Raw genomic sequence first — 21,053 nt, forward strand, 5'->3', positions numbered from 1 at the left:
GAATATATATTTTTTAAAGGATATGTATGTGTATGTGTATGTATGTAGCTGGTCCTCTGTAGCTCAGCTGGTAGAGCACGGCGCTTGTAACGCCAAGGTAGTGGGTTCGATCCCCGGGACCACCCATACACAAAAAAATGTTTTATGCATGCATGACTGTAAGTCGCTTTGGATAAAAGCGTCTGCCAAATGGCATATTATGTATATGTAGGTATGTGTGTATGTGTGTATATATATATATATATATAAAACATGGGGGATTGGAAGTGATGCAGACAATTACATTGATGGAAGTTACAATCTATCTGCAATATTAAGCTGATCTACCCCCTAAAACATTTACAACATAAGTGGGGCGGCAGGTAGCTTAGTGGTTAAGAGCGTTGTGCCAGTAACCGAAAGGTTGCTGGTTCTAATCCCCGAGCCGACTAGGTGAAAAATCTGTCGATGTGCCCTTGAGCAAGGCACTTAATCCTAATTTCTCTGGATAAGAATGTCTGCTAAAATGTAAGTGCACAGTCCGAGATAATTTTTGTATTATTATTATTTTTTATATATAAATAAATCATTAAAAAATAATACAAAAATTATCTCGGACTGTGCACTTACGTTGTAAACTTTTATTCATAGGTTAGGCTGTAGCAACCTCATGATGGGAACAGGGAAAATTCAAGTATCATGTAGTAGCCTAAACCTATCGCTGTTACATTGAACTGGGTGAATGGAATATGAATTACAGTCATCCAATATGCTGTAATAGAAATAAAGCCATGCTCATAAAAAATATTATCATCCTCCCTCATCTTAAACAGCACGACCGCCAAAATATGGGGGAAAGATTTTAGATTGAGTCAATGTTTCCTTATATGAATGAAGGTACATTTTTATTAATTTAATCTAATTCATTTAATTTAATTCACTTTCATTCCTATACTGTATCTATATCATGTTTCATAACAACATGTGTTGTGTGCATCCAGCCAGTCAGCATGTTATCGTTACCTCATCTGGGACAGGGAGGAGAAGCCAGCCTTCTCCAGCTGAACCTTAAGCTCCTGCAGTTCTCTCTCCACCACCCTCTTCTGTTGCACCAACTGTTTCACCTCCACCAGCCCCTGGCCCTCTCCCACAGCATCCTGGGATAGCTTTCCCATCCCAGGTCCTCCACGAAGCTCTGGGTTCTGATTTGAGGAGAGAGAGATGAGCGTGCAAGATCGCCACAGTATGTTGATAACTAAAATATGTGGTGGTTAGTGGTGGTTAGGCAAGATTCAATGTGACATGATTAGGACAAAATAATCTACCACTATTTCAATATTCTAGGTTAGCTAAAGTCGGGCAGCAGGTAGCCTAGCGGTAAGAGCATTGGGCCATTAACCGAAAGGTTGCTAGTTCGAATACCCGAGCCGACAAGGTGTCCTTGAGCAAGGCACTTAATCCTAATTTGCTCTGGGGTGGCGTACTACTATGACCCTGTAAAACAACACATTTTGCTGCACCTATCTGGTGTGTGTGACAATAAAATAAAAAATTATTAGTGTATGGCCTACCTGCATGGTGGCTAGGGTTTGAGCTGTCAGTTTGGACTCCTCTTCCTCTGTGCTGTCTGCATAGTCACTGTTGACATCATCCTCTTCCTCTGAGCTGAATTCTGTAAAGAGAACACAGTTCTTAGCATAAACATACACACAAGTTCTGAGAAGAAAATGTCACACTGACAAAGAGCGTCACTCTTTTGCATTTGGCAACAGATCGATAAAAAATACAAATCCTTGACACTTCTTGCTTTTTATATACTGTACATGTTCACATCATACATAACCTACCCCAATCCTGGCCTGTCTGTATGTCAAAGTCTTTCCACCAAAAAGCTAACTGACGTGAACGCATCGACAAAAGATTATTCCTACAGTCAGTAAATGGTGGTGGTCACCCTTTAAACCGCTCCTCCTCCCTCTCAGTAAAGACAGGAAGAGAAGCTCTAAACAGAGCAGCTCAGACATTACCTCTGAGGGAATATATCTCTCTGGATTGGGTTATACTACTGTATGGGCAGATAAACAGTAAGAGCAGATAACTTAACCACTTCCAGTAAATACGACCTTACAGACACAGGATGAGGTGTCTCAGACTAGAGTGCTAAGAGGAGAGGATTTAACATCTGTCCTGTAAGGCTATAGGAGTAGTTTTACAGTTATCCTTTATTTACAGGTCAAATACAATGATGTGTATATAAACCCTGGATTGCTAATGCTATGTATTGGCCAATGAGAGGCTTTGAAGCCACCAGTCGTCCATAGGAATGAATGGAATTCTACAGTATTTCAATTAAAAGTTTCAAGGACAAAATTACATGTATTTAAATATTGTTGTTGTTGTAGTGGGGACAGTAACATTAGTACTTTTAAAACATTTGACTTTAAGGTGCACTATGCAGAAATCACTCGGCAATTTCCTGGTTGCTGAAATTCTAATAGTTTGCCTAATTTCAGTTTATGTGACAAAACAATCATAGAGAATGTAGAGAATCATTGTACCATCTAAACCACTGTGAAATATATTTTCAATAGCCAAAAATATTGTATTTTCAGCTGTTTGAAGCTGGTGTACAAAACTGAAAGTAAAAGAAAAAAACTAAACTTAAGAACGGAAAGCATAGAAATAGCGCACATAGAACAGATCTACCGCTTCTTAGACTTGCTTTCAATGAGAATGACAAATTTATAACTCACATTTCTATTTGGTTGGGTCGTCCAATAAGTTACGTATTGCAGCTTTAAGGAAAATGTTTTTATATATTTTTAAAACAAATGTTTAGCTCACATAATATAATTTAAAAGTATGAATTAAGGTGTCTGTAATATAATAAATGTGGCAAAAACGAATGTAGACATTAATAAATGCATTTCTATAGCTTCCAAAATATTGTTTTACAACGGGTCATATTGTGACAAGATGGAGGTGCGGTGGCCTCAAAACAGCGCCCCCTGTCAGTCATCTAGTGTATATCATTTATAAATAATCGGTCAAATATTAGCCTGGGACAAGCAGATCTCTTTGATTTACTGTAGGGAGGTCCCAGAACACTCCATGCTTTTAACTCTGATATCACCAGAATGTTGCATTGATCAAATCTACAGGTTTATGTATTTTATATCGGTAATAGATAATGCGATATGGCAAGTGCAGTGGAGGCTGCTGAGGGGAGAACGGCTCATAGTAATGACGGAACCTGGAAACCATGTGTTTGATACCATTCCACAGATTCCGCTCCAGCCATTACCACAAGCCTATTCTCCCCAATTAAGGTGCCACCAACCTCCCGTGGAAAAGTGCAATTGACCAGGGCAAAGTTTTAAAATGGATAAAAAAAAGTGCAGAACGCACATCCTAAAAAGGATAAGGCATCATTGGAGCAATATAGTAGAGTCCATCATTTTGTCTAGATCTCTGTGTAATCTGTTTAGTGTTCACTAAGATTGGATTTCAGGAATATACTCTATTCAAATAGAAGCCCATTCAAAAGCATATGTCTAAGCACTAGATGGCTGTAATCTTGTACTGTCAGACAGCCGAGTGATACAGTCCTGAGTGATACAATACTCCATAGATTATTTTCACAGATGCTACGCTGTGGAGCAGGCATAAAGGAGAGGTGTGGCCAGCAGGAGGGATCACTCTGCTCATTGGTCTAGCATGGCTCTGAGGATTAGAGAGTTCCCTTTAGGTGTGATTAGGGAGATCTGATTGACCTGTCTACATGCAACTAGGAAAGTCTACCCTTGTTTCTATGTAATGTCGTTGCCCTTCAAATAATCAAATAAGAGTAATGCAATTGGAGCATTTTACTGTTGAAATTGGGAGGATTTTGTGTATATGTTCCTGTTATATGCAGTCATGCACACACGCAATGTATTTCTAGGGTAACATGCCCTATATCTACAAGTTAGCTCTACCTATACTTAGCTATCTGCTTCTCTGGCTAGAAACAACTGTGAATCAACTGTAACAGACAAAGAATCAGCCCTATTGACAGAGATTGAGCTTAATGTGACTGGCTATATATATATATATATATGTTTATGACCAGTGTACAACCCATGTAGACAATGTTTATGGAGTAGGTCAGGAAGGGAGGGACAGCTGAACCAAGCCCACCATAAACACCATATAAACCCGACAGAATAACACAAGTTTGTTTATTAAGCTTGTCAACATCATGGTCGTCAGGGTGTTTACTGTGTTCTAGTGATAATGATCTTATTGTGTTTGTGACTCAGATGGCAGACTGTGGAAAAGCCAAGTTATCAGATGGTTTCTCTTTTAGAGACGAACATGATGGGTAATGTCTCTGGGAGGAAGGATGAATATTAAACACACCTCTCGTCCAGGAGAGGATAATATGTGTCATATGGAACATTCTGGGCTCCTTATAGTGTGGCATTCAGACAATGTTTTATAGTTATTCATGGCTGTTAAAAATGTACTGTACTCTTGCAAAAGCTAACATAACTTATCATCAAATTGAAGCACACATTTCAGACGGCAGTCATTGTTAGATATTCTACTAAAATCTGAGTTGCAGAGACTGGTATATAAACACAATACCATCACATGGTATATAATATAACCACCATGGTACATGCAGTTGAACATGCAAAGGCACACACATATTATTAGTATAAATAGCAAAAGTCACAACATAACTTTAAAACACATGCTGCTATTGACACTATCATACAAAGTTAAAAATTCCATGTTCTGCATGTAAACATAACTCCTACCTTCCCTCTCTGTTTCTCTGTCTACCAGTTATACATTCAGAGAAGCGTTTGATACACAAGCTACTGCACAGAAAAACGAATACATAACACAATTAAAACATCAACATTTATAATTGCAAATATAAAAATCAATTAGCTAATATATAAATAACATTGTCTTGCAGATATTGCCAAGTCTTAACTATGGTTAGCATCATCACCCGAGAACCAAGAAACCCATGTTAGCAGACACATTAGTAAACCCATACACCACACCCCAAACTCTATTAGAAAAGAAAACAGTGCTGCCCCCTGTAGCCCAGAAGGTGCCACTACAAGCAGAGCCCCATGCTCCTCTGATGCCCACCTCCAAACTCTGCCTGTCTGTCGACTGGCCTGTCTGTCTGGCCTGCCATGGTCCTGAGGGCTGTGAGCTCAGCCTGGGCATCCCTCTCCCTCCTCAGGGCCAGACGCAGCTCATCCTGCAGGGCCTGGAAGTTCTGGCTGGTCCCCTGGAGGTCTGGACCCTGGAGGCCTAGCTGAGACCCGTAGGCCTGGGAGCCAGAGGTTAGCTGTCTGCGGAGCTCCTGGAGACGTTCAGTTTGCTCACTCATCACCTCACCCAGACGACCTGCCGAGTCCTGGACGAGAGAGGGGGAGGGGGAGGAGACGGGAGGGAGGGGGAGGAGATGGGAGGGAGGGGGAGGGAAAGGATAGAGATTTTGGGGGATTCAAAGATCTGACTCAATACAGCTTCTTCATGGAAAAAACTCTCTCCCTCTCTATTCTCTCTTCTGTACTGGGGAACTGTAAGACCCTACCACAGTTCTCAGGTCATTTGGGTTGTATTACCTGGATGTACTGGTCCCTGGTGTTGATGGTGTTGAGCAGGTCCTGAACCAGTGTGTGGTGCTCCTGGGCCTGGCGGCTACGGTCGGACAGCAGTTCCTGGAACAGTTTCTCCTTCAGAGAGAGGCGAGCCTTCAGCTCCTCCACCACCTCACTGGGACCTGCCTTCACCTTACCTAGCAGGGCTCCAGTCAGGTCCTGGGAGGAGAGAGGGAGAGGGAGAGAGAGAAATAAATCATATATATAATTTAATAATTGTAGTGTGAAGAATCACAGAGAAATAGTTTTTCTATATTCTGTTCATTCGACAGATAAGCTCCAATCCTTATTTCTCGTTCAAATACTGTGTCCATGTCTACTGTGTCCATGTCTACTGTGTCCATGTCTACAGTGTCCATGTCTACAGTGTCCATGTCTACAGTGTCCATGTCTACTGTGTCCATGTCCATGTCTACTGTGTCCATGTCTACTGTGTCCATGTCTACTGTGTCCATGTCTACTGTGTCCATGTCTACTGTGTCCATGTCCATGTCTACTGTGTCCATGTCTACTGTGTCCATGTCTACAGTGTCCATGTCTACAGTGTCCATGTCTACTGTGTCCATGTCCATGTCTACTGTGTCCATGTCTACAGTGTCCATGTCTACAGTGTCCATGTCTACTGTGTCCATGTCTACTGTGTCCATGTCCATGTCTACTGTGTCCATGTCTACTGTGTCCATGTCTACTGTGTCCATGTCTACTGTGTCCATGTCCATGTCTACAGTGTCCATGTCTACAGTGTCCATGTCTACTGTGTCCATGTCTACAGTGTCCATGTCTACAGTGTCCATGTCTACAGTGTCCATGTCTACAGTGTCCATGTCTACTGTGTCCATGTCTACTGTGTCCATGTCCATGTCTACTGTGTCCATGTCTACTGTGTCCATGTCTACTGTGTCCATGTCTACTGTGTCCATGTCCATGTCTACTGTGTCCATGTCTACTGTGTCCATGTCTACTGTGTCCATGTCCATGTCTACAGTGTCCATGTCTACTGTGTCCATGTCCATGTCTACTGTGTCCATGTCTACTTTGTCCATGTCTACTGTGTCCATGTCTACTGTGTCCATGTCTACTGTGTCCATGTCCATGTCTACAGTGTCCATGTCTACTGTGTCCATGTCCATGTCTACAGTGTACATGTCTACTGTGTCCATGTCTACTGTGTCCATGTCTACTGTGTCCATGTCTACTGTGTCCATGTCCATGTCTACAGTGTCCATGTCTACTGTGTCCATGTCTACTGTGTCCATGTCCATGTCTACAGTGTCCATGTCTACTGTGTCCATGTCTACTGTGTCCATGTCTACCGTGTCCATGTCTACCGTGTCCATGTCTACTGTGTCCATGTCTACTGTGTCCATGTCTACAGTGTCCATGTCTACTGTGTCTTACCTCAGCCTCCTTGGTGCGTGTGTGCAGGGCGTTCTGTAGCTGGCTGATGAGTGTGTCTCTCTCTCTCAAGCTGCGGCTGTGTCTCTCCTCACTGTCTGCGTGATGGCACTGTACACTCCTCCACGCCTCACACACCTGCTCCTGCTCCAGACCTTTCCCACGCACCAGCACCTCCAGACTCTTTAACACACACACACACACACACACACATAGAGAAATATATAACAAATTCAGTAACCAGTGTGTGTGTGTGTGTGCGTGTATGCCTGTGTGTTGTGTGTGTGTTTATATTAGTGTGGTGTGTGTGTGTGTGTGTGTGTGTTTATATTAGTGTGGTGTGTGTGTGTGTGTGTGTTTATATTAGTGTGGTGTGTGTGTGTGTGTGTGTTTATATTAGTGTTGTGTGTGTGTGTGTGTGTTTATGCTAGTGTGGTGTGTGTGTGTGTGTTTATTTTAGTGTGGTGTGTGTGTGTGTGTGTTTATGCTAGTGTGGTGTGTGTGTGTGTGTTTATTTTAGTGTGGTGTGTGTTTGTGTTAATCAGTACCATGATGGTCTCTTCGTTGTTGGACAGTACACAACGTTGTCTCTCCAGGTCTCTCTCCTTCTCTCTCAGCAGTAGCTGTAGCTGGCGCAGCTCTCCCTCCTTCTCCTCCACACAGCAGAACTTCTCATCCACCGCTCGCTGATGGGAGGGAACATAATGAAATAGAACAATATAACGCGTCTCTATGGGAACACAGCTGTCAATCACTGCTATCATGCCCTGCTGTATCATGAGTTTGATGTAATAGCTGCAGTCGTTGTTCTTCGGGGTTCAACTCTGGTAGAGAATGTGTCTCACCTCCAGTGCTCTGTCTCTCTCCTTGATGCGCTCTTTCAGTTTGGTGAGGAGAGAATCCCTCTTGTCCCTGGGCTCCTGCTGCTGGTCCAACAACTCTGAGTACTCCTGAGAGACAGGGACAGGGTTGTGTGAGGGAGTGTGTGTGTGTGTGTGTGTGTGTGTGTGTGTGTGTGTGTGTGTGTGTGTGTGTGTGTGTGTGTGTGTGTCTCTGTGTGTCTGACCTGCACAAGCTGCGTTTTGCTCTGAAGCGAGGTCCTCAGCTCTCTGATGGTCTTCTCCATCTCCTCCTCCTCTCTCAGTCTCTCTCCCTCCTTTTCTTTCAGCTGTTCCTTTCTCTGCTGCAGCTCGGAGCGAACTTTCTCCAGCGCCAGATGCAAGTCCTAAAGGAGACAGGTAGCATCACACAGTCAGTCGCATACAAACACACACATGTTTACACACAAGCAAATACACAAACCTGGTTGTGTCTGTCAGTGCTGTGTCTGTGCTCCATGGCCCCCTGCAGGTCTTGCTCCAGGCGGGTCAGGGCTCTGGTCAGGTCCTCCTCCCTCCTGGTAGCCTGCCGCTGGGCCCTCTGGCCTGCCTGCAGCTCCAGCTGGGCCTGGAACAGAGAGCCCTGGAGGGCCAGCGCCTTCCCCTGCCCTCGCACTGACTCCGCCCCAGACAACTGCAGAGGAAAAGAAGGGGTGGGGTGGAGGGAAAGCCAGAAAGAGTGACGGGGTATACAGAGGACGCCTTCAGAGAGCTTTTTATTAGATCTAGTGTGCTGTGAGCAGGGGTCAGCTGTGCTCTTTCTGTATACCCCGTCACTCTTTCTGGCTTTACTACCAGAACCCATTGTCATTATAAAACACTAACTGTTAAGGATTTTTAAATAGTGGGTGTTTTCCAGTGTAGATTACGGCATAGTGTATACCACAGGAGGCTGCTGAGGGGAGAACGGGCTCATAATAATGGCCAGAACGGAGCAAATGGAATGGCATCAAACACTTGGAGACCATGTGTTTGATGTATTTGATGCCATTCCACTATTCCGCTCCAGTCATTACCACGAGCCCGTCCTCCCCAATAATGAAGGTGTCACCAGCCTCCTGTGCTCTATACGGAGTGTCTAAGTGCGTCAGCTGCTGATTTTATTCAGGGCATTTTGGTGTGATTGACCTGTAGAGTCTGGAGCTGGTTCCTGTTGGCCAGCTCTTTGAGAGAACACAGCATGTTGTTCTGTTCCTCTATGACCCGGTATAACTCTGCTGCCTGAGAGAGACACACAAAACACAAGTACCTTATAAGTAACCTATTGTTCATCAGTGGTGGAAAGAAATACATTGAGTGGCATGCAGAATCCTTTTTGTCAATATATTTTCTTGCCTCCCTCCCTCCCTCCATCTCCCTCCCTCCCTCCGTCTCCATACCTCCCTCCCTCCCTCCATCTCCCTCCCTCCCTCCGTCTCCATACCTCCCTCCCTCCCTCCATCTCCCTCCCTCCCTCCGTCTCCATACCTCCCTCCATCCCTCCATCTCCCTCCCTCCCTCCGTCTCCATACCTCCCTCCCTCCCTCCATCTCCCTCCCTCCCTCCGTCTCCATACCTCCCTCCATCCCTCCATCTCCCTCCCTCCCTCCGTCTCCATACCTCCCTCCATCTCCCTCCCTCCCTCCATCTCCCTCCCTCCCTCCGTCTCCATACCTCCCTCCCTCCCTCCGTACCTCAGTCTCCTTGCTGTTGACAGTGTCAGTGAGGTTGAGGACGTTTCGTTCCTGTCTCTGTGCCTCCTCTCTGACCAAGCGCAGCTCACACTCCATGTCCCCCAGTTGCACCTGCAGCTTCTACACGACACAGTCACGGACACGTCAGAGCCAGGCAAAACATTATATAGAATATAACAGTTCACAAATGATGTAATCATGTTTATAAATACTTTATAAACAGGCCTTTAATTCAAATGTTCAATTTTGATTTAATTTTTTAAAACATTGAATACATAGTATACTTAGTAATGTAAAAATAGGAAGAGCTACAGAAATGTTGAGTGTCTGAGGGGGCCGTGGTACCTGGTTCCTGGCCTCGCTCTCTCTGATCTTGGCCTGTAGAGAGTGGACCTGTAGCTGAGCCTTCAGGAGCTCACCAACACAGTGACCTGCAGCACTCTCGTACTGGGACAACTGGCCCTGCTGCTCATCTAGCAGTTTCTGAAACACCACACAACACACACAGAGGTCCAGGTTAACACACACACACACACACACAGAGGTCCAGGTTAACACACACACACACACACAGAGGTCCAGGTTAACACACACACACACACACACACACAGAGGTCCAGGTTAACACACACACACACACACACACAGAGGTCCAGGTTAACACACACACACACACACACAGAGGTCCAGGTTAACACACACACACCACACACACACACACAGAGGTCCAGGTTAACACACACACACACACACACAAACACAGAGGTCCAGGTTAATACATAGAAGTACACACACACACACACACACACACACACTTCCCATGCAGCTGTGTGTGAGAGTGGAAAGTGATGAGGTCAGCTAGCTCGCTGCTCGATCACTTCCTGAGGAAGAAGTCCCTGTTTCCACGGCAGCGTGGTGTTTATTTCCTGTTTGTTGTTTTTCAGATGTACAGATACAGATTGATCTGTACAACCACCCAGCCTGTTGGGGTTTAAAATAAACCACAACTCCAGGGTTAGATCTAAGAAGGGCTATCTTTCTGATTGTGAGGGACTATTTTGGTCTGTATGGTCTCTAATAGCCATGGGCTCTTTAGACTTTCACCTGGGATATGCGTGATAACATCTGCTCCCACATACTGTCCTGTAAACTCATTACTGGTAGGACACACACACATACATACACAGAGGACTCAAGCTGGGCTCTAATGACTGGATGCTGTTCCATGGGCTTAGTGAATCAACAACCCAGTAAACTCCCTGAGTCATGCTTATCAACATACCATTATTTCAGAGTATGGGTAGACTCATTCCTAGCCATGTGTCTACACTATGAGCCTGACAGACGAGGCCAGCAACTGGATAACTATTAACATGACAAAGAGCCTGTCTAACACGAGGCATCGTTGTTCATATAGCAACCGCTGCCATGGCTACGGCCATGTTGCTAGGATAGCGATGAGAGTGGTAATCAAAGGGGCCAGCTGTGTTCAGCTGTGTGATTGGCGGATGGCTTATGGGATGACTAAAACAGCCAATCAAATACAGCCAAAAGCCTTGGCCTTCTTCATTCATATTAAATAATAGACATTGAAACTGCAGATTAGCTGGAGAGGATCCATCTCAACTACAATATCACAGCCTATGTGGACATTCTACAAATCACTAGGGGAAATCTGGCAGAATTAAGCTCTATCCAGGGCCAGGCCTATAGAAGCTGATCTCCTCCCCAATCCAAGCTCCTTAATCTGGGTTTGGTAGTTCCAGTGTGTCTGGGGCTGGTGATGGTCCTGCTAGCTACCTGCTGGAAGCGGAAGGGCCCACACTGCACATAGTCATCCAGCCACTGCTCCTCCATCTCTGACAGCTCTGTCTGCAGCTCCTGCTGACTGCTGGGGGTCACCAGATCTGGGATGGCAGGGTGGGAGTAGAGGTAATAGTCTGGGGTCCTGAGGGACAGGGGGAGACCCGTCTCCAGTTTGGGTTTAACTAGGATAGGGAGCTTGCTGCCTTGAGGGGACTTTAGAGGTCTGTACTCGCAGTTCCTCACTAGACTTAGAGCCAGCTCCAGGGTCAACCCAGAGACTGACCTGTCCCTGGGGGCCTCATCCCACTGGAGGTGGGGGTCACTTCTCTGAGCCCTCCCTGGGTCTTTCTCTCCTCTCTCTCTCTCCTCTTCCTCTCGGTGGGCGGCGCAGGGCCGAGCCACGTCCACGGCTGTGTCCAGAGATTCTACCGACGTGCCCGGGCTGAGGGTCATCCTCTCTGGGTCCCCATCACACAGCGTCCTGTCGCTCTCTGGTTCCATGGGAGGGGACTCGGAGGGGACAGGCGTGGACTCTGACCCTGTGGAGGTCTCCTCGCCCCCCATGGTGCTGCCTGAGTACCGGGTAGAGGGTCCACAAGACGTGCTCCTCCTGCCCACCCGCCGAGGGACCTTACACACAGCCTCGTAGTCAGAATCGGCCACACGGAGAGCGGCGCATCCCCTGCACCGCCTGGAGCGATGCCCAGAGAGAGTCTCCGATCCTGGGCACTGAGGGTGATGATGCTGGGTGTGGTGCTGGTGCTGGGGCTCTGGGGCTGGGCTCTGTTGGTCCTCGTGGTCGGCCCAGGACTCGTACACAGAGTAGGCCAGGTCGTCCTGGAGCAGGGCGCTGTACCTGGCCTCCTGCAGGGCTGAGAGGTCCACCACTGGGGAGTCACCCTCAGACCGCCCACCACCCTCTGTCCCTCGTTCCCCAGTACCCACCAGCCCCATCCCCATCCCAGTCTGATCCGGGGTCTGGTCCTCAGTATTGTTCTTCCGGTAGAGGCCTCCTATACACTGTCTAAGCCGGTCCTTCTCCAGCAGCAGCTTGTGCAGGCGCTCCAGGGACAGGGCCTCCACACGGGCGATCACTGTGTCGAAACGGTACATGCGGTCCAGCATGAAGGTACACTTGGAGCAGGCGAACTCCCCACGGCCATCGCGGGTCAGCTCTATGCCCAGGGCGTGGGACAGCAGCACCTGCAGGTTGAGTTTGGAGGCGGGATGGAAGATCCATCGCCGTTGGTTACCGCAGAGCTCACGGGCACAGATTCGACACAGCTCCTTCATTTTGAAGTCCAACATCACAGATAATTTCTGCTCTCAGTTTTACTGGGGGGGAATTGTGTCTGTTCAGATTGCTCAGGCAATAAAATAAAGTGTCTTGTACCAGCAGGTTGGAGATATCAATAATCCATCAATAAATCAATTGATTGAAATTATTTAGCTGTGCAATGTTCATGTAGTTTTCTTCAATGTGCTGCTTTCGCAACAGCTAATGGGGATCCTAATAAAATACCAAAATACCTAAATGTATTAAAAAAGTTATCTTCAAAATAAACTGGTCAATAGTAGCCTAATACATTAGACCAGTGCATTGTGCCATTTTGCTGTTGGTAAAAACTCATCGTTGTTGCATCCTCGATGAAGAGCGGCATCACTGAAACGGGGTACCATCGCATTGCAGTGCTTTTGAAGGGGCGCAATGATTTCTATATCAGCGCGATAATTTCTATTCAATGTCATCTAAAGAATATAGACTGTAATCAAACATAGTCAATATGGAATATAATAAGGAAGAGACGTCTTTCATTTGTGATGAGCGCAGATAAAAAATCCAGTGTGGTTGTCGTTGTCACAATGTCACTGTCTGCTGCAGGGACTGCAGCGCTTTCAGTTCGTCAATGTTACAAAATGTAATCAAGCAGATATACATTACATTAATCCCGGTTCCAGAATCAAACAAAAGATGTCACGGAATTTTTTTTCACTGCCGAACTGTCGATGTAATCTCATATTTTTTTACAGGGCTAATCCAAGACAACAAAATGATAGTTCCACTGTCTCATCGCCGTAATCCGACACGAACACGGAATTCACCACCCGAAACGAAAAGACAGTAGCAGAGACGTCCTTATAAAAAAGACGTCGTTGTCCCGTTATTTTTCGGCTCCATGATAGCAGTTCACCGGACGGTGTGATGAGGAAGGGAGAGGATGGAAAGGGAGGGTTGAGTTCCACGGGTTTTAACGTGCATAGCCTATTAGCCTAGGTAGGCTACCGAACAGGGCGAGATGGCAACGTTGACAGAAATTCAGCCACACTGGACAACCTGGTCTCAGAGCATTTCGTATTATTCTGTACATAAATCCGAGAGAACACCATTTAGTATATGTTATGTTTCATATGGTATGTATTAATTTGTGATTCCAATTCGTATGATATGTTTCGAAATGCAATTCGTACAATATTCACAAATTTGCAAAACGTATGATATGTTACAAATTCCAATTTGGTGTTGCTAACGTTAGCTAGGTGGCTAACGTTAGCAAGGCTAAGGTTAGGGTTAAGGTTAGGAGTTAGGTTAAAGGGTTAGGATTAGGGGAAGGGTTAGCTAAAACGGTTAAGGTTAGGTTTAGGGGAAGGGTTATCTAACATGCTAAGTAGTTGCAAAGTAGCTAAAAAATAGTTAGTACTAGCAAGGTTGCTAATGATCTAAAATGTTAAAGTTGTCTGTAATGAGATTCGAACACGCAACCTTTGGGTTTCTAGACGTTCGCATTAAACGTCCATTCATCCACTCTGACCTCAAGTAACCTTCTGTCTTATGTATCTCAACTGGTTTACCTGGTTAAATAAAGGTGAAAAAAATATATAAAAAAATAATAATAATGTAACCATACCAAATGTAACATATCATTCTAATTTCAGGGACCCGGATTTACGTGTACTATGTTACGTCTAGTCTATGAGACCAGGCTGCACTGGAAGGTACCATTTCATTGAAACAGGGATGATAGATTCCTCCTGAGCATAAGGCCTACCTGCCTGACAGTCTAAAAACATCACATTATGTAACAATTACACCATATGGAGTTCACTATATACTTTCCTCCCAAATACATTTATCTTATTATTCCTTTAGATCCTCCTGTCACGTATTTTCTTTATAGATATTCATAAGATAGATAAGGTGGAAATTACGATAGGCCTAAAAAGAATGCCAATAGAGATATTCACTATCTGTTTTATGACAAAAGCCATATCCCATTATGTCCTGTTATTATAATGCATAATAGAAATATGAATGCATAGCCTAATATAATATAACATCTAAAGAAGTTAGTTTCTGAGCTGTTCAACTGTGTGTGTTTGTGTGTGTGTGTGTGTGTGTGTGTGTGCGGGTGTGCTGGTGTCACTGCTTGAAACTTAGAATTAGGCCACCTTTTCATGTTCATTTACTTGAAACGTGTCTTTCCACTCTGCTGAAGTCATAGGCTACTACGTTAGAATGAGTTCATCTGTACCCTGAGGCAGGAAATTTCCCAGCAGCACCCAGGCTTTTGGCCTTCACACGGAGGCCTTCACGTCAGCCAATAACAAGGGGGAATAAGGGGAAGAGGGTCCCTGCTCCCGACCAATCACATAATACTGTGTGATGCACTGATGGGAGTTTAGTCTAAATCCTGCCTCTCAGAACCCCCAGGCTTCCCCGTGCAGTAAGAGCATGAGTCTCCCACACCCAGCACCCGATCTTTCATTACGAGTGTTGTTTATGTTGATATAAAATGATCAGTCCTGATTTGTTTACTCCAGAGGGTGTAGACCTTTGGGAACTCAGTGTACTAACCTCTAATGTACACGTGTCACCCAAAAAGCTCTAATAAATGAATCCTGGAGACGAGACGTCATAACAGCGATCGACCTTAACGATCAACGCAATCAAAACCCTATTAATCCTAATCAGTGGGAATTACCAACATCTCCTTTCTCATTACTCCACTGTTCATTTCTCTGTAAGAGACAGAAATAAAGAGAGTCAAGAAAGGGTGACTAAATACGTTTCCCTTTTGGGGTGTCTCTTTTGTTAGTGTGCCATGTAAACAACTGATTCATTCCTTACGTAATTAAAATTCACTTACATCAGACCGAAGTGCCAAACAGTAATGTGATTGTAATTATAGCTGGCGTGAGTTAGGAGATCCAGTTTAAACGTTGAAATAATGGTGCCTGTGTGTGTGTGTGTGTGTGTGTGTGTGTGTGTGTGTGTGTGTGTGTGTGTGACACATTAACGTGACCCCATCTCTTTGATTAGCTCTGTAACACGTGATGCAAGTAAACAGGAATAGAATAATAGAATACTGTATAAGAAAAAAAAATCGATATGAAATGCAAGTTCCATTACAACCAAACCAGAAAACATTGCATCATTTTCTCACAGTGCCATGGCAACAAGCAAGATTGTATAATACAGCTGAATCATAAACCCAGTTAGACATGCTCAATACTGTAGAGGGAGAGATTTTAATGTCGAACAATATTTCTGAGTGACCCAAATGCACCAAGCATTGTGATCCTTATGCATTTGTGTTACAGCATGTGCTGTATGGTTCTGTGTCACAGGAGGTTGGTGGCACCTTAATTGGGGAGAACGGGCTCATAGTAATGACTGGATCGGAAACAGGTGGAATGGTATCAAATACATTAAACACATGGTTTCCAGGTGTTTGATGCCATTCCATTAGCTCCGTTCCGGACATTATTATTTTACATTTGAGTCATTTAGCAGATGCTCTTATCCAGAGCGACTTACAGTTAGTGAGTGCATACATTTTTCATACATTATGAGCAGTTCTCCCCTCAGCACCATGTGTGCATGTGCGAATGTGTGTGTATGCAATATGTCCTCTATCTTACATGCAGTTTGCATTGGGTTCCAACAGAGGGCAACCTCCGACCATTTGTCCCTGCGGGGAGCATGGGACGGTTCTCACATATCATTTGTCCCTGCGGGGAGCATAGGACGGTTCTCACATACCATTTGTCCCTGCGGGGAGCATGGGACGGTTCTCACATATCATTTGTCCCTGCGGGGAGCATAGGACGGTTCTCACATACCATTTGCCTTGCTATCAAACACTGGTCTGGGCAATGCTGGCTACAGGCCTTGAATTCCATCCCTCATCTCGCAAACTTCAGTTTATCATCATTTACTGCAGCCCACTTCACCAGTGTCTGTGTGTGCATGTTCATGCTCCAAATGCATATGTCAAACCAGTGGAATCATAACCCTTCAGATTCTCACAACAACAGACATAGGATAGGATGGCAGTATTTCTGCCCCACATACCTGCATCTCCTGCTGGACACAGCTCTTCTCCTGACTCATCTCACCCCGCAGCAACTGTGGACAGTAAGGTTGGTCATTTAAAAAGTAACGATAAGAAAATCATACTCAATCTGATGTTCCTCAGAAAACAGTGAAAACAAATATATGAATGACAGGATTGCATTGCATGACGTTCTGTGAAAAGGGTTACATTTTCTTAATCAGGATATCATGGATTTCCACTAACCTGGTACATTCTAGGATCAAAAATAGACATGGAGGCACTCATGTGAGTCCTGCTGCATACAATCTATAAACTCCATCTGTGATTCTCCTCATCACGGTGGTGCTGAGGTGTGTTAGCCTAGCCTTGTGACGAGGTGTAATAGCCTAGCCGAGTGATGAGATGTGCTAGCCTAGCCTTGTGATGAGGTGTGCTAGCCTAGCCTTGTGATGAGGTGTGCTAGCCTAGCCTTGTGATGAGGTGTGCTAACCTTGTGATGAGGTGTGCTAGCCTAGCCTTGTGATGAGGTGTGCTAGCCTTGTGATGAGGTGTGCTAGCCTAGCCTTGTGATGAGGTGTGCTAGCCTAGCCTTGTGATGAGGTGTGCTAGCCTTGTGATGAGGTGTGCTAGCCTAGCCTTGTGATGAGGTGTGATAGCCTAGCCTAGTCTTGTGATGAGGTGTGCTAGTCTAGCGTACAACCGTGGCATCAGGTGCCGGGGTTCCACTGACCTATATACAGTGGGGGAAAAAAGTATTTAGTCAGCCACCAATTGTGCAAGTTCTCCCACTTAAAAAGATGAGAGAGGCCTGTGATTTTCATCATAGGTACACGTCAACTATGACAGACAAATTGAGGAAAAAAAATCCAGAAAATCACATTGTAGGATTTTTAATGAATTTATTTGCAAATTATGGTGGAAAATAAGTATTTGGTCACCTACAAACAAGCAAGATTTCTGGCTCTCACAGACCTGTAACTTCTTCTTTAAGAGGCTCCTCTGTCTTCCACTCGTTACCTGTATTAATGGCACCTGTTTGAACTTGTTATCAGTATAAAAGACACCTGTCCACAACCTCAAACAGTCACACTTCAAACTCCACTATGGCCAAGACCAAAGAGCTGTCAAAGGACACCAGAAACAAAATTGTAGACCTGCACCAGGCTGGGAAGACTGAATCTGCAATAGGTAAGCAGCTTGGTTTGAAGAAATCAACTGTGGGAGCAATTATTAGGAAATGGAAGACATACAAGACCACTGATAATCTCCCTCGATCTGGGGCTCCACGCAAGATCTCACCCCGTGGGGTCAAAATGATCACAAGAAAGGTGAGCAAAAATCCCAGAACCACACGGGGGGACCTAGTGAATGACCTGCAGAGAGCTGGGACCAAAGTAACAAAGCCTACCATCAGTAACACACTACGCCGCCAGGGACTCAAATCCTGCAGTGCCAGACGTGTCCCCCTGCTCAAGCCAGTACATGTCCAGGCCCGTCTGAAGTTTGCTAGAGTGCATTTGAATGATCCAGAAGAGGATTGGGAGAATGTCATATGGTCAGATGAAACCAAAATAGAACTTTTTGGTAAAAACTCAACTCGTCGTGTTTGGAGGACAAAGAATGCTGAGTTGCATCCAAAGAACACCATACCGGGCTCCTGAGTGGCGCAGTGGTCTAAGGCACTGCATCGCAGTGCTAACTGTGCCACTAGAGATCCTGGTTCGAATCCAGGCTCTGTCGCAGCCGGCCGCGACCGGGAGACTCATGGTCAACGCACAATTGGCCCAGCGCTGTCCAGGGTAGGGGAGGGAATGGCCGGCAGGGATGTAGCTCAGTTGATAGAGCATGGCGTTTGCAACGCCAGGGTTGTGGGTTCGTTTCCCACGGGGGGCCAGTATAAAAAAAATAATATGTATTCACTAACTGTAAGTCGCTCTGGATAAGAGCGTCTACTAAAATGTAAATGTAATACCTACTGTGAAGCATGGGGGTGTTTTTCTGCAAAGGGACCAGGACGACTGATCCGTGTAAAGGAAAGAATGAATGGGGCCATGTATCGTGAGATTTTGAGTGAAAACCTCCTTCCATCAGCAAGGGCATTGAAGATGAAACGTGGCTGGGTCTTTCAGCATGACAATGATCCCAAACACACCGCCCGGGCAACGAAGGAGTGGCTTCGTAAGAAACATTTCAAGGTCCTGGAGTGGCCTAGCCAGTCTCCAGATCTGAACCCCATAGAAAATCTTTGGAGGGAGTTGAAAGTCTGTGTTGCCCAGCGACAGCCCCAAAACATCACTGCTCTAGAGGAGATCTGCATGGAGGAATGGGCCAAAATACCAGCAACAGTGTGTGAAAACCTTGTGAAGACTTACAGAAAACGTTTGACCTGTGTCATTGCCAACAAAGGGTATATAACAAAGTATTGAGAAACTTTTGTTATTGACCAAATACTTATTTTCCACCATAATTTGCAAATAAATTCATTACAAATCCTACAATGTGATTTTCAGGAATTTTTTTTCTCATTTTGTCTGTCATAGTTGACGTGTACCTATGATGAAAACTACAGGCCTCTCTCATCTTTTTAAGTGGGAGAACTTGCACAATTGGTGGCTGACTAAATACTTTTTTCCCCCACTGTACATCAGTATCTCAACCAACCAGACCATCTGGGTTCAGCTGTTCTTGCCATTGGGATGGGGGGAGGGAATGGGAGCAGGGGGAGGAGAGATATGGCTAACCAGTGAAGAGCGTGACCCATATTTCAGTAGCTAGCTGTGAGTACAATAGATTTGGCCCTCGCGCGCCCAATCAAATATCCGAACCAGTACTAGGACCCCAGTTATAAAACTAAATGTCACCCGGCTTCATATTTGTGGACCGGTTATGATTTGTGAGAAGATGTGTGTAGCATCTGTTTCTGTAGTAAATACTGTGTATCATGAAATGTAAATGAACAGTGTGAGAGAGAGAGAGAGAGAGAGAGAGGCTGATGGGTTGTGTATACCATACATATATAGTAGTTGTGCACGCTAAGTGACCCGGTTTGATCAATTGTGGGGTTTTGTTTACCTCTGCATCCCTGTCTTTCTTCTGGAGGGAAGAGGAGAGGTCGTGAACTCTGACCTCCAGCTCTCCGACCCGGTGGCTCAGCAACCTCCTCTCCTCAGTCAGCTCCTCTATTACTCTGAGAGAGAGAGAGAGAGAGAGAGAGAGAGAGAGAGAGAGAGAGAGAGAGAGAGAGAGAGAGAGAGAGAGAGAGAGAGAGAGAGAGAGAGAGAGAGAGAGAGAGAGAGAGAGAGAGAGAGAGAGAGAGAGAGAGAGAGAGAGGAACATTTTACATTTGGCTAGAAATTCAAAAGGAAATTATCTCAACAAAGAAAAATGTCCTCCTGTGTGCTACCTATATCCCCCCACTAGAATCCCCATACTTTAATGAAGACAGCTTCTCCATCCTGGACGGGGAAATCAATCATTTCCAGACCCAGGGACATGTACTTGTCTGTTGCGACCTAAATGCCAGAACTGGACAAGAACCTGACACCCTCAGCACACAGGGGGACAAACACCTACCTGGAGGTGACAGCATTCCCTCCCCCATATGCCCCCCTAGGCACAACTACGACAACATAACCAACAAAAACGGGTCACAACTTCTGCAGCTCTGTCGCACACTGGGTATGTACATAGTCAATGGTAGGCTTCGAGGGGACTCCTATGGTAGGTACACCTATAGCTCATCTCTTGGCAGTAGTACTGTAGACTACTTTATCACTGACCTCAACCCAGAGTCGCTCAGAGCGTTCACAGTCAGCCCAATGACACTCCTATCAGACCACAGCAAAATCACAGTCTACTTGAACAGAGCAATACTCAATCATGAGGCATCAAAGCCAAAGGAACTGAATAATATTAAGAAATGCTATGGATGGAAGGAAAGTAGTGTTGAAACCTACCAAAAAACAATTAGGCAACAACAAATTAAATCTCTTTTAGACAACTTCCTGGACAAAACGTTCCACCGTAATAGTGAAGGTGTAAACTTGGCAGTAGAAAACCTAAACAGTATATTTGACCTCTCAGCTTCCCTATCAAATCTAAAAATCTCGAACAGAAAACCGAAGAAAAGTAACAACAGTGACAAATGGTTTGATGAAGAATGCAAAAACCTAAGAAAGAAATTGAGAAACCTATCCAACCAAAAACATAGAGACCCAGAAAACATCTCCTGAGTGGCGCAGTGGTCTAAGTCACTGCATCGCAGTGCTAACTGTGCCACTAGAGATCCTGGTTCGAATCCAGGCTCTGTCGCAG

The 21,053-nt window shown here is 45.2% G+C and overlaps 1 protein-coding gene across 1 annotated transcript in view; it reads right to left on the reverse strand.

The window, feature by feature from the left end:
- pde4dip (phosphodiesterase 4D interacting protein) overlaps positions 1-21,053 on the reverse strand; it is a 116,521-nt gene that overhangs the window by 38,726 nt on the left and 56,742 nt on the right. Inside the window, exons 8-21 of the mRNA XM_084164200.1 lie at positions 19,812-19,926; positions 16,757-16,810; positions 9,943-10,080; positions 9,598-9,717; positions 9,053-9,145; positions 8,349-8,558; positions 8,113-8,271; positions 7,892-7,996; positions 7,595-7,732; positions 7,050-7,229; positions 5,616-5,810; positions 5,131-5,404; positions 1,551-1,651; positions 1,003-1,181 (exon numbers count right to left, since the gene is read on the reverse strand). Of these exons, the coding sequence (XP_084020326.1) occupies positions 1,003-1,181; positions 1,551-1,651; positions 5,131-5,404; positions 5,616-5,810; positions 7,050-7,229; positions 7,595-7,732; positions 7,892-7,996; positions 8,113-8,271; positions 8,349-8,558; positions 9,053-9,145; positions 9,598-9,717; positions 9,943-10,080; positions 16,757-16,810; positions 19,812-19,926 (2,061 nt within the window). The remainder of the gene's footprint in view (positions 1-1,002; positions 1,182-1,550; positions 1,652-5,130; positions 5,405-5,615; positions 5,811-7,049; positions 7,230-7,594; positions 7,733-7,891; positions 7,997-8,112; positions 8,272-8,348; positions 8,559-9,052; positions 9,146-9,597; positions 9,718-9,942; positions 10,081-16,756; positions 16,811-19,811; positions 19,927-21,053) is intronic.

Source organism: Coregonus lavaretus (genome assembly GCF_964263955.1).
Source record: "Coregonus lavaretus genome assembly, chromosome: 6".
NCBI classification, from domain to species: Eukaryota; Metazoa; Chordata; class Actinopteri; order Salmoniformes; family Salmonidae; genus Coregonus; species Coregonus lavaretus.